This window comes from Rhyacophila brunnea, unplaced genomic scaffold, assembly GCF_057557595.1.
Source record: "Rhyacophila brunnea isolate RB1 unplaced genomic scaffold, BYU_Rbru_1.0 scaffold_7, whole genome shotgun sequence".
NCBI classification, from domain to species: Eukaryota; Metazoa; Arthropoda; class Insecta; order Trichoptera; family Rhyacophilidae; genus Rhyacophila; species Rhyacophila brunnea.
In genome coordinates, this window is record NW_028233339.1 from 18,026,009 (window position 1) to 18,039,772 (window position 13,764).

A 13,764-nucleotide genomic window follows, 5' to 3' on the forward strand; every position below is an offset into this window, starting at 1 on the left:
ACACAACATAATATAGCATTTTCACTTTAATAATATGATTTTATGTCTAGAAAAATAATTAAGGTTACAAAATGATAACAATTAAGTAATAGGAATGTATAATTTCATAGTCATAATGCGTCGTCTTGATTTCGAGGAGGTCGATCAAGGTTGTTGCGTTTGATGCAGTCTACCAGCCATCTGATTCCTTCATCAACACCGTCCCTGAAAGCAGACAGGATAATATAATATTCACTAAGATACGTATCATGTATGTCATGTATCTACCGTGTATCTAAATATATTAATTTCAGTATATAATACATATGAAATTTGATATACCTATTGTATGTCTTTGTTTTTTAAATTAAAGTTAAACGAAAATTAGTGCAGTTGCCATACATTTCTACATTGTTCCATCCAAGATGTGGGCACTTATCAAAGAGACTTGTCAAAGTTTGTCCATTCAAATGATTCCAACCACACAGAATTCACACAGAATTTTTGGTAAAAAAGTAGTATACGATACCAAGTAACACCAAATCAGGTAATAATATTGTCAAACTTACATAAAATGAATCACTTCCATGTTAGGTAAGTAGGTACATACTTTCTTTTGGGGAATAATAATTTGACAACTTCATTTACTCCCGCAAACAAATGGTGAATATTGTGCACAACTTTTTTATAGAAAATTTACTGCTCAGTTGAGTTTATAATCCGCAAATATTACAGACAAATTAATATTACGGAAATATTGTATTTCGATATACGGAATTTCGATTTGCGGATAACTTTTCAGGAATGAAAATTTCCATTAAACAAGAGATAGGTGTAATCACTTTTCATCAAGAATTGATAGTGAACAGCAAACAGAAATTAATTAGTGTTTACCCAGTAAGCGCTGAAACAGCCATTAACATTATTTCCCTGGCACCTATTAAGTGAGCGTTTTGGTTAAAGATAGGTTTCACAGTGTGCACTCCCATGCAATCTGGTATATCTTGCTTATTTGCTAAAACAAGTAAGGGCACACCTTTCAGATGCTCTGAAGAGATCATTCGGTCTGAAAAATGAAAACAATAGTGGATTAGAAAAACAAGTTTATAGATAATTTTAAAAATGTTATTAAATCAACGTTGTTTTATCCCTTTTCAAAAGATTTAGCGTTTACTTGGGAGTTAATTTATGATAATTTATTGAACATATTAATCACTCTGGATTGATTGCTAGCAGTACATATTATCGCGACCATAACAATGAAATGCAAATATAAACACGTATTATTATGCAAGTTGCAAGACAGCACGCATGGATTAAAAAGGTTTAGAGTCTTCTGAATTTTCATGCGAACCTGCGAGAAAAATACTAATTACACCGTGCAGCACACCAAAAATGTACTGAACAACAATCAACGCGTCTCATTGACACTTGAAAAGTGAGATTGGCATCATAATTAGCATTTTTGTGTCTAAACACTTATTATCGCGATAGTTTAATTTACAGGCTATTGCTGGCATGAAGTTTACAGGCGCTAGTAAATTGTAGCAATTTATAACTGCATAGTAAAATCGAAGTGCCCTATGCCCTACACATGGCAGATATATCTGTGTCAATCATCAGTTCTCAACAGCTACTCCACCACGACCTATGTCATCAATGAACGACATTGGTCTGGGTCTAATATTGTAAATAAGAAACACCATAATATGTGGTGTAAAGATTGACTTCTGAAGAGAAAATAGTATTCACACATAAATTTAATAAAGGGGTTAAGATTCACACTGACAGATTAGCAAAATTATCTAAGTTACCTACACCATTTATAAAGAAAAGTTGATGAGATAATTCATAACTCCCCCCATGAGAGACCATTCTGTACATTAAGATTTTTAGCCACAGGACAGTCATACGAAATTCTAAAATACTCCACGTGAACATCTCAGCAGGCTCTCAGTTAAATTGTTCCTGATACCTGTGAAGTTATTTATATAAATTGCTACGTAAAGATTATTTAAAGGTAAGTCAAGGAAAACCATTTTCAGTGATGAGGCACATTTTCACCTCAATGGGTAAGTTAATAAGTAAAACAGTCGTATTTGGGGGGAGGAAAACCCACAAGTGATACAAATGATAACTGACATTTGGTGGCCAGAATTAGGCGATTTCAATTTGGGAAACATGTGGTCATACAGCTCGTGACACACTGGCTTTATTGTGTGAAAAGTTTGATGGTGTTTAATTTCAAGAATTAGCGACATTAATTGGCCATCAAGATCGTGTGATTTGACACTGTTGTATTTCTTTTTGTAGGGTTACATGGAAGGAAGCGTCTATGCCAATGCTTGAAGTGCTTATGTAAAAACAAGAAATGTGTGAAAAAGTCATCAAAAATCGGCATAAGAGAATCGTAAGATGCAAGATGGCCCGGGAAGGTTAATTGAATGATATTGTGTTCTATGTGTAATTGCAAAGACCAAATTATCTATTGAAATGAATATATTCGCAAAAAGTTAACGATGTGTTTTATTTAAAAAAACAAATTAATATCAAAACTTGGGTTACACTTTAGTTTAGTTCCTCCATAGAGTAATAAATGCATCTCAGTTTTTTTTGCGGTTAAAATGTATGTTAATATTGAAGTGGTAGTTAATTAAAATTGGAAAACAAAAGTTTACATAATATTTACCAAATGTTTCTTTAGAATCTGAAATCCTATCTCTGTCCGAAGAGTCCACTATGTAGATTACTGCATGAGATTCTGCATAATACTGAAATAAAAAGAAAGGCGACTTCATTACAGAATAAATACCTATCTGATTTGCATAAGGCAGCGATGCGCATGGAGTGTTCCGAGGGCCATTTGTAACCCTCTGAGCTCTTCAGCAACCCTTCTACGCATTTCAAAAATTTTTGTTTAGAAAGCAAAAAATAAGATTATAATAAATTGGATAGTGTCTGTAGGTACTGATGATGTACATTGTACCTGCTAAGATGGGTAAAAATAATGATTGTGATTCGAGAAATCTCGTCTTGAAAATTTTCGAGAAACAATCAGAAAAGATGAATCTCGAATCTTGAGAAATAAATTTCTGAAATTTCGAGAATTCTCATTTCTCGAGAAGTCATCAATGAAAATCAAACGTATTTGAGAAATTGATAATAGAGAAATATAAGTAATGAATATATGTAACAAAGGGAATTTAAAACGGTAAAAAAAAGCCGTTGACTTTGATCCAGAATGGAATATCTATTCATCAGTAAAAAAAATATTAGGTAAGAAAAGCAAATTCGCCACGGAAAGAAATTTTGGAAAGAAAACTTACAACTTTGAACTGCAACAGAATTAGTTAGGTATCTAAATTCGCCGGTGAATAATGTTTTTGACACGGAATGTAAAAAAAAGGTATCGAATCTGATCTATGAGTTTGTCGATAGCTTTGGGTTAGGCAACAAGGACCAAAATGGAGAGCCATAATAGCAAACAGGTGTTACTTTGGTCTTCAAAATCAACTAAAGTTTAGTATTCTCTAATTATACAAAAATCTTGATGTAGAAGAAATTTATATGACTAATATTGACCTACAGGGCAGAGTGCTGAATTCTGACTATGGCCAATGAGCGTGCGGCTTGATGTATTCGAAGGAAAGGTGGTGCAAAGGAAATATGGCACCATACTAGATGGAGGCGAACGGTGTATATGAAATAACCTGGAGTTCTACAATCTCCTCAAAAAAAAATTGAGGACACTGGTCCAGGATAAGGAGAGATGGACAAGTTCGTGGACAAGGCATATCTCGCCCTGAAATGTTAAACCATTGGCGATGATGATGGCAAAAGAAAATACGCTAAGATATTTTACATAATATGGTACAGATACATTACTCAATATCGTTTTTGTGGTCGTGATCTTTTGAGACCAAAATACCAAAACAAAACCCACAAACATAAGCTACTTATTTTTTGGTTACAGTAGGTTGTTGGGTTTTTGTTTGTTTTTACATCTTAACCTTTCCCTTACCATGATAAAAAAATTACGCCCGTTCCCATGCCGTCCACTCAGTGTCCCGATAGAAATTTGGCATTTTAAGGCATTTTAAAAGCTAATTGATTGCTTCAAAAGGTAAAGTATGTTTTTAAATACTGTTTAGTCATCGTTTAACATTTTATTCTGTGTATATTACATGCAATTATCTTATAATCGTGTATAATATCGGACATCGATAAAAGTACGTCATATCTAAGCCACGGCGTGTCTCGGTCTGTTTTAAATGGAACAACCAACATACGCTGCCATTTCACGGAGAGTGGGGGTGGCTAATTCATCCGAAGCGAACGAGGGATGTTATTAGGTAGGATAACATCTGTGTGGACTTGCGTTATCACGTTCACCACATAAAATAATAGTTATAATTTTGCAATATCGATTCCCTATATAATTTTAAAACACTGTGATCTTATTGTATCATGTTATTAAGTATTTTTAAAAATCGTATTTTAAAACACATTAAAATAATATACTTACATAAGAACAATTAATCAAGAAAAATACTCCGATTGATCGTATAGTTTCCACTAAATATATTTTAATATCATGTTTCTTATGCTGAAATAATACACATTAATAAATATAAATAACTACGCTACTTGAACTTATACGCACGTATTAAGTCTATACCTCTAAGACTTTAGATATATCTTACCTACTTTTAGATAATTTCCCTAGTATATAAAAAAAATACTTATAATTTTGCAATATCGATTCCCTGATTATAATCTATAATATAAAAATGAATATTTGTTAGTTTGTTTGTTCGTTTTTTTATGCGCTGCCATACCGTTCATCCGATTGCGATAAAACTTTGTCAACTTATTGCTTGCACTTGCGCGCAGATTATAGACTATATCTTATACATACAAATGAAAGTCTGTCTGACATATGCGTTCCTATACCATTCATCCGATTGCGACGAAATTTTGGTGAATTGATGTGTGCACTACGGGTGCGAGTCATAGACGCTAAATGTAAAAGCAGCTGAAATGGTGGATTGCTTTGAGAGAAAGATCCTTAGGCGGATATACGGACCCATGAATGATGATGGGGAGTGGAGAATTAGGTACAACACGGAACTATACCGCTTATACCAAGATTCAAAACTCTCCAACTTCATAAAACTCCAGAGGCTAAACTGGGCAGGCCATGTCCAGCGCATGCCTGAGTCACGGATACCGAAGAAGATCCTCGAAGGAAACCCAGGAGGAAAAAGGCCAGTGGGAAAGCCACGCACACGATGGCGTGATAATGTTACAAAAGATGCCAACCAGATACTAAAAATCAGGAACTGGAAAAGACGTGCGGAGGACCGTTCCGGCTGGAGGATAGCGGTGGAGGAGGCCAGGGCTCGACTTGAGCTGTAGCGTCATCGAAGAAGAAGAAGATGTGTGCACACCCACAAAGGTTTCTGAATTAGAAAAACTATCTTCTTCTTCTTCATTATATCTTCTTTTATTCATATGGTTCCTAAACCATTCATCGGATTGCGATGAAACCTTCGCCAGTTGTTGTGGCAACACCCGCAAAGGTTTCTGAATCAGTACAACCATCTTCTTCTTCTTCGTCGTCTTCATTCTATATTCTTTTATTCTTATGATTCCTATACCATTCGTCCGATTGCAATGAAACTTGCGTCAGTTGTTGTGCCGACACCTGCGAATGTTTCTGAATTAGTACAACAATTTTCTTCAACCTTTTTTTCTATTCTATCTTCTTCTATTCGTATGCGTTCTTATACCATTCATCCGATTGCGATGAAATTTTGATCAGTTGTTGTGCGCATGCCCGCGAAGATTACTGAATTAGAAAAACCATCTTCTTCGTTATATCTTCTTTTATTCGCATGGTTCCCATACCATTCATCGGATTGCGATGAAACCTTCGTCAGTTGTTGTGGTAACACCTGCAAAGGTTTATGATTTAGTACAACTATTTTCTTCCTCTTCTATTCATATGCGTTCTTATACCATTCATCCGAATGCGATGAAATTTTGATCAGTTGTTGTGCGCATGCCCGCGAAGATCTCTGAACTAGAAAAATCATCTTCTTCTTCTTCATCATATCTTCTTTTATTCATATGGTTCCTATACCATTCATCCGATTGCGATAAAACCTTCGTTAGTTGTTGTGTTAACACCTGAAAAGGTTTCTTAATTAGAACAACCATTTTCTTTTTCTTCTTCATTCTATCTTCATTTATTTTATATAGTTCCTATACCATTCATCCGATTGCGATTAAATTTTGGTGAGTTGTTGTGTGCACACCCGCAAAGGTTTCTGAATTAGAAAAACTATCTCTTCTTCTTCATTATATCTTCTTTTATTCATATGGTTCCTATACCATTCATCGGATTGCGATGAAACCTTCGTCAGTTGTTGTGCTAACACACGCAAAGGTTTCTGAATTAGTACAACCATCTTCTTCTTCTTCATCGTCTTTATTCTATATCCTTTTATTCGTATGATTCCTATACCATTCGTCCGATTGGAATGAAACTTTCGTCAATTGTTGTGCCCACACCTACAAAGGTTTCTGAATTAGTACAACAATATTTTTCCTCTTCTTCTATTCGTATGCGTACCTATTCCATTCATCCGATTTTAATAAAACTTTCGTCAGTAATTGTGCCAACACCCGCGAAGGTTTCTAAATTAGTACAATTATCTTCTTCTTCTTCTTCTTCTATTCGTATGCGTTCTTATAACATTCATCAGATTGCGATGAAATTTTTCTCAGTTGTTGTTCGCACACCTGGGATGGTTAGTATTATATAAAATACAAAGTTTGTTGTTTGTTTGTTCCATCCAATTTTGAATTTTTTACTACATATTAATACTATTAATAACGTTTGCATATTTTGGATTCGATTTTAATTTACAGTTCTTTTGTTTGACCTTTACTCCTATTAGAATTACTTTCATATTGTATTACACAGATATTTTAATATTAAAAAGATAATTTCATTATTATTTTTTAAATATCTAAGGTAAATGTATCCACTAAGCGACCCTGTGCGAAGCCGGGTATCTCACCTATAATATAATTTCAAAACACGTTAAATATTTATATAAGAATAATTAAAAACAAAAATAATTCAATCTTATAGTTTCCACTAAAATTATTTAATGTTATGTTTATTATGCTGAAATAATTACACATAATAAAAATTAAATCACTACGCTATGTGTACCTATACGCATGTAGTAAGTCTATAATATACCCACCTTTCGAGAATTTCATAACAAGAGGTTTTCTAGTCTATGTTAAAATAAATATATTGTATCTCCATAAAAATGTACTTTCATACATATTATATATTGCCAAACTGGTAGGTGCGCAGTGTTGCGAAGGTAGGCACGAAAAGTTTTACACAAATAAAGCCACGTCATGATTGCAGTTTGCAAATAAAGTTTATAAAACAGCCGCTAGTTATAAACTACATAAAAACAGTCCTAAAAAACGTTGTTTGTTAAACTGTCTGAAGATAATATGTAGACTAATTTTTTAATACCTCACTTCTATACTATTGTTGAGTGTGCTGGCTATCTCGTGAAAAAATGATATACAAGGATCAAATCATAATATTGAAATTTGAGGCAAATTTGTTAACGAATGATAACTGTTGTTAAATTTGTCTATTTAGTTAAAATTAAAAAAAAGTGAATAAATCAATGCAAGGACCACTAATGCATTGACTGATTTAAAAAGACAAAGTGAAGGCATACATAAAAAATTGGAGCTTTGGAAATCAAAATTTAAAAAAAAAATCGTCATGTTTCCACTTTTAAATGATTTTGCGCCAGATATATTGAAGCAAACAAAAATCTATTTACTGAGCGTTATGATAGTTTGCTAATGCACTTTCCCCATTATTTATTTCACAAATTTACTCTAATAGTAAAAAAATCATTTGATTTCAAAACTATGATATATTAAATATGTAGGTAGTTGTACGTTTGATGTGATACCTATATCATGAGTGATATATGTAATGATAACTCCCGTGTATGTGTATAATTTAGGAAACACTACATTATAGTACCACACTGCCCTTAACCTCAGAGATAGGTAGGTGGGCCCGACAAATATCCTGGCCTAGGGGCTCGCTTTTCGCAAAATCTTTTTTAAACATCCATCGCATGAAAAATAAATTAATTTAAATAAGTATAAGTAGTAATATAAGTAGTAAAACCTTGTTTATTATTTATATATTTAAGTTTTCTTTATTTTTGTATTAGTGCCTACATTTTTGACTATTTAAAAAGGTGTCTGAATTATTTAATGAAATAAATGGGGGAGGCGCCAAGTTTCATTTTTTTTTAAAAAGGAGGCGTAATAACATTAAGTTTGGAAATCACTGATGTATTTGATAGGAACCGTAATTTAATACTTGTGTATTTTTGTAGATACTAAACATTATACTTACCTACATATAATAAAACAATCATTAGATTTACTTAGGTGGAAGATAACGGTGTGAAAGACCCCTTACTTCAAAAATTGTACTGAATTCCACACCACCGTGGAGGTACAGTTAAATTGCGGGTTTTTTTAAATCTGTGGTTTTCCCATTACGACTATTTCATTGTACTACGTTTTAACTTAATTTTCTAAGCATAACATATTATACAAACTACAAATGAATATATCTACATAATATTATCTAATTAAAATTTAAATGGTGACTCATAACTTTATATTATAATATAAAACAATCGAAATAATAAAACTACCTACTATTATATTTCTAAGAAAAATACTCACTTTCTGAAATGCAAAATATTAAGAATAACATTACCTACATAATATATACAAAATACATAAAAACATTTTATACATGTGATAGAGGTATTTTTTGCAATTTACATTAAATTTAGTCAATACCATTATGTACGGACTATGTCCAAAATGGTATACCAACATAAAATGAATTGATTTTACAGACATGGGGTGCAGAGAAATAATATTATATTATGTTTATACCTACATCAGATTGAGTATGATAACATTTTTATAATAAAATAATATTATTTGGTACTTATGACATTAAAAGCAAAATTAATAATTAGTAGGTAATCTTAAATGTATTAGTCCTACCTAAATAAATTCACTGATTTCAGGGACATAATAACATGGAGTTAATGTTATAGTATAATAACTACATGTAAATGCAACAGTTTCAATATAATTAATTATTTAGACATGTACCTACTCACTAATATTATTTTTTTTAAATAAAAAAGATAAAAATAAATATCAGTAAGCACTTATTCATTAGACGTAACCAACTGAAAGAAAGCATAGTGGTTCGTACCACGAGAATGTCGTGTATACTATACTATTGAAAATACTAAAAATACTTTCTGCGACTATTGTATACCTACATACTTCATAAACAAAAGAATATCTAGTTGTATTTGAAATGCATGTCCTGACTAAATAATATTCTTTTCGGGCATAAGTTATTATTAGTAATTTATAACTACAATATAATTTATTATAGAGGTAGAATATGCAAGTACTCATATGCACAAAGGAAAACCGACCGCTTGCTGTGCGTTTTTGTGCAGGTCACTCGAGGTAGGTATATTTTCAAATGCACATGTTCCACAAACTGATGTAAACTTTACAGACCTTGTAATAAGGGTTGGTATTCTTCTAAATCTGGGTAAAAAGGTTTTTATGACATGCCCGAGATACCGGGAATTTAAGGTAAGTGTTTAGGAATAAACGTCATATGAAGCAAAGTTAACATGATAAAATAAACACTAATAACATTACATTAAGGGTTAGTTTGGCATTTATCGTCAGATGCACGGAACATTTTAAATTTCAAGGTTCGTTATATTATGGGAGGATTTATACGAGCCATCAGTCATATAATTAAATTGAACAAACACATAAATTGGTCTCGCTGTTCTAACAAATAACATTTTATAATAGTGTCTCACTTTACAAAATTATTATGTGGGTTTCTCTAACGTATATCTTTTTACATAGCCCTATCACTGTCTTATCAAAATATCGATCAGACTTTGGAAAATGATTAATTTTATATAGAAAACATTCAATTAAACTACTTGTGCATTTTTATTTTTACGCATAAGCATTTTATCTACAAATAGCTAAAAGTAGATTTTTTTGTATATAATAATAAATGGGGTATCCATGATTTAAGGGCCTAAATAAAGTGCGAGTTCTTCATGGCAACGGGAGTGTTAAAAGACCAAAACAACATAAACAACATTGCATATTTTATAAATACAGTTATCGTTTGTAGTGGTTACCTCTGCTTCGCTACATATGTACCTAAATCTTTTTTAAGCTTGATAAAAATGGTAAAGTTACAGTAAAAAATATATGGAAAAAGGCATGTAACTCGCATTATTTAATGTAAAAATCAATCTAAACTATTCTAAATGTATGCTACACCAATTTACACTATGTAGGACAATTAAATTTTTTTATTATTATAAGGTGAATTGGGGTAAGTGTGACATAGAATTTAATGAGATGAATTTCAACCTGGTTCATGATGTCTGATTCTTACCATAGGATCTACAAAAGCATTACAATTAATATATACAGAAGGAACCCACTGTATAGCATACTATAATATGACATTTTAATATTTTTTGATTACTAGTCAGTTTGTTACAATTACCCCAACATTGGGGTAAGTGTAACTAAATTCATTTTTATTCCAAAAGTACTTCAAAACCATAACGTATTACATGCATAGAAAGGTATTATTTCATTTAATGGTTCAACAAAAATGGACTCGGAACATTTTCTTTTGGGGTAAGTGTGTCATACTAATGTATGAAGAGCTAGTGATGTCCCGAAAAAAAAACCACGTATTTTTTATTAGTTAACATATCCTAGTAACTAGTTGACGGAAATCCGTCTTTTTGAAGGGTCATGGGAAAAACTTGTTTTGTCAATATTATATCCTTTGTGGACAATGTTTTAAATTCAGGTTTATGATTGTACTGTTTAATAAGTCATAGTATCAATTATTGATTACAAAAGGATTGCGAGCATAATTATCCACAGCTTGCGGTTTTTTTTAAATGATAATTTAATTCTTTTAATAAAACCTATAAACCAATCGTGTCCGGGTACCTCGTTTTTAAACGGTATGTTAATATTATTTTCTTTAATATACTGTCCAATTAATTCAAGGACTAGTTTTTTTGTGAAACAGAAAACATGCTTTTCCAACGTATGCAAATTTTCTGCCAAAGAAGTTTCAATCTCTTTGGGTACCTACGTAATATTGTACTTCTGCTAAAACTGTCTTCTCTTCTTTCGTAAACATGAGCAATATTTATAGATCGTGGATCACGTATTTTCTCACAGCTTCATATCCTGTCAATAGATTGTTTTTTACACATTCAACTGTTTCTTGTAAGTTTCCCTTGTCGTAAGCTCCTTTATCTGTATTTCGTTTATATTTCGGCGGCATATTTACATGTGAAAAAATGCACATTAATTATTAGATGTAAGATAAACACTTACTTTAAAAACTTTTATATTAAATTGAAACACATGCATTCCTATCTCCTCTTAGCTAACATAAAACTATACTTAATTATAAAAATTTTATTTCAATTACGAGCATTTTTTTCGATCGATATAAATAATGCGTCGTGTTCCATCACTAGTTAAAATAATGACTATGCGAATTCATAGAAAATATATGGGGGAAGTGTGACACAACACAAAGGTGCACTACCCCACGCGTTTACGTTCGTGGGGAAAGTGTGTCTACTCGATTAAGGTTTAACATCCTTATCAATAAGTAAAACGAAAACAAACGTGAAGCGGGGTATCAAAACACATATACTCACAAAATTTTACAACCTCAATGTGCAGATTTCCGTGTTTTAAAAAATAGTTTAGTAACAGCTAGCATCTCACTCGTCGACTTCAAAATATCGTCTGGAGAATAATCCATGTAGTCACCTCAGAAAACATGGTATCGACACCATTTCTGATTATTTTTATAAATCAGTGACTATGCTATCACCTTTCCATAGATGGCATCATCCAACTTGTAGTAGATACTGGGAAATCTTAGTAGCTACACTTACCCCGATTCACCTTACAAAAGTTTTTTATGAAAACTAAACACGGTGATACAAACGCAACAATGGCTGGTCGTAGTGGATGGATATTTCCATAAACAATCTTGCTTCATTTTCCTAACACAACCTACTAAAGAAACCCAGAAATAAATGAAAACCAATGGCGGGTTATGGTAGATTGTGTTATGTTTTAGATCTCAATCAGAAGATACAATGCATATATTCCGGCGACCGCCATTGTCTTATTTGGTTGTGTTTCCGATGGCTTGATTTGAATCATGTTTATTATTGGTAATGAAATATGTTTTTTTAATGTTTTATATTGCATAAAATGGTGATATTATGTTCATCGTAGTGTCTATATAATATATAAATGTGAATTACGGGCTGTTTTTCAAGGTTTGTTTTATGATATGTAGTAAGTACTGAATCTTTACAGAAAAAAACTAATTAAAATAAAGGCACATTATAGATACAAAGAGAGTGTAGGTACCTATATAGGTCACAAAGATAAAGGGTGAAGGGTTCCATTACCTTATCCCAAAGTGACTGTAATTCTTCTTGGCCTCCTAAGTCCCAGAAACTCAACTGGACTCCGCTGACAATAATTTTTCCAATATTTAAACCGACAGTGGTTGTTATTTTAGACGGATTGATTCCTTTATAATTCTTTGATAATTTCGTCTTGGCTGCTTCTAAGTATGTCTACAAACATAGGTGATTGTGAGTTAAACCGATAACAAAATACATAATTACAAATGGCTATTACAATGTGTAAAATTTGTAAATATTTCAGGACATACTGTCTTCCCAGCATTATCTAGACCTAAGATTAGAATGCAGTATTCATCTTTTTGTACTACATGTTTGTAGAGACCGTGGAGCAAAGTATACATATTTGAAGCTTTACATAAATAAAACCGATTAAAACAGACACAGTAGAAAAACTAATAACACAAAGAACGAATCATGAGAATGACAAAAGGAAATGTCAAAATTTTGACAGAAGTTTCGGTGTTGTCATTTTGGACAAATTTTATTTTACTGGTCACACTAAGAAATTATGGAAATTAATTCAATGTATTCTGAGAAATTACCCGAGATGAATAACTTTAAAATAAATGTATTACATAGTTTAGTTTAGTGTTTATTCGTAGCAAATTTACTGTGTTGTGAATTTACGTTTGTGCGGACGAAAAATCTCAAATAGGTATTAATCAGCATAAAAAAACAACAAGTTAGTATATTTAATTAAAATAAGAACACTTAAGTAATTATAAATTTCAATTTCTAGTGTAATTTTACAAAATAAAATCAAATATTTATCACAATAAGATACTGTGACAAATAAACAGTAAGTTCTATCTTTAGATATTATGTATGTAGGAGCGTCATAACATTATTATTGTATGTAATGGTAAAAACAATTTGTTTTTGACGTTGTGATTGTTAGATCGGTAGTCAGGTACCTACCTAGCATAAAAATTCAAAACATGTATTTTATTTCCACCTAATAAAATATTATCCTAATGTTAATATTATTGCATTCATTGTCTTCTATATAATCAGATAGAAGTGGGTAGCAATACAATGAGAAAAGTAATATGTAGGTACCTACTCAAGTATAGTGTACTACGTC

The 13,764-nt window shown here is 31.9% G+C and overlaps 1 protein-coding gene across 1 annotated transcript; it reads right to left on the minus strand.

Annotated features, from left to right (window-relative positions):
- Positions 1 to 11: 11 nt before the first annotated feature.
- On the minus strand, positions 12 to 13,118 carry Arfrp1 (ADP-ribosylation factor related protein 1). The gene is made up of 5 exons (XM_085958471.1): positions 12,929 to 13,118; positions 12,660 to 12,830; positions 2,669 to 2,750; positions 874 to 1,045; positions 12 to 204 (listed from the first exon to the last, which is right to left on the minus strand). Exons 1-5 carry the CDS (start codon positions 13,019 to 13,021, stop codon positions 111 to 113), a joined length of 612 nt encoding a protein of 203 aa, XP_085814597.1. The 5' UTR covers positions 13,022 to 13,118; the 3' UTR covers positions 12 to 110.
- Positions 13,119 to 13,764: the final 646 nt, after the last annotated feature.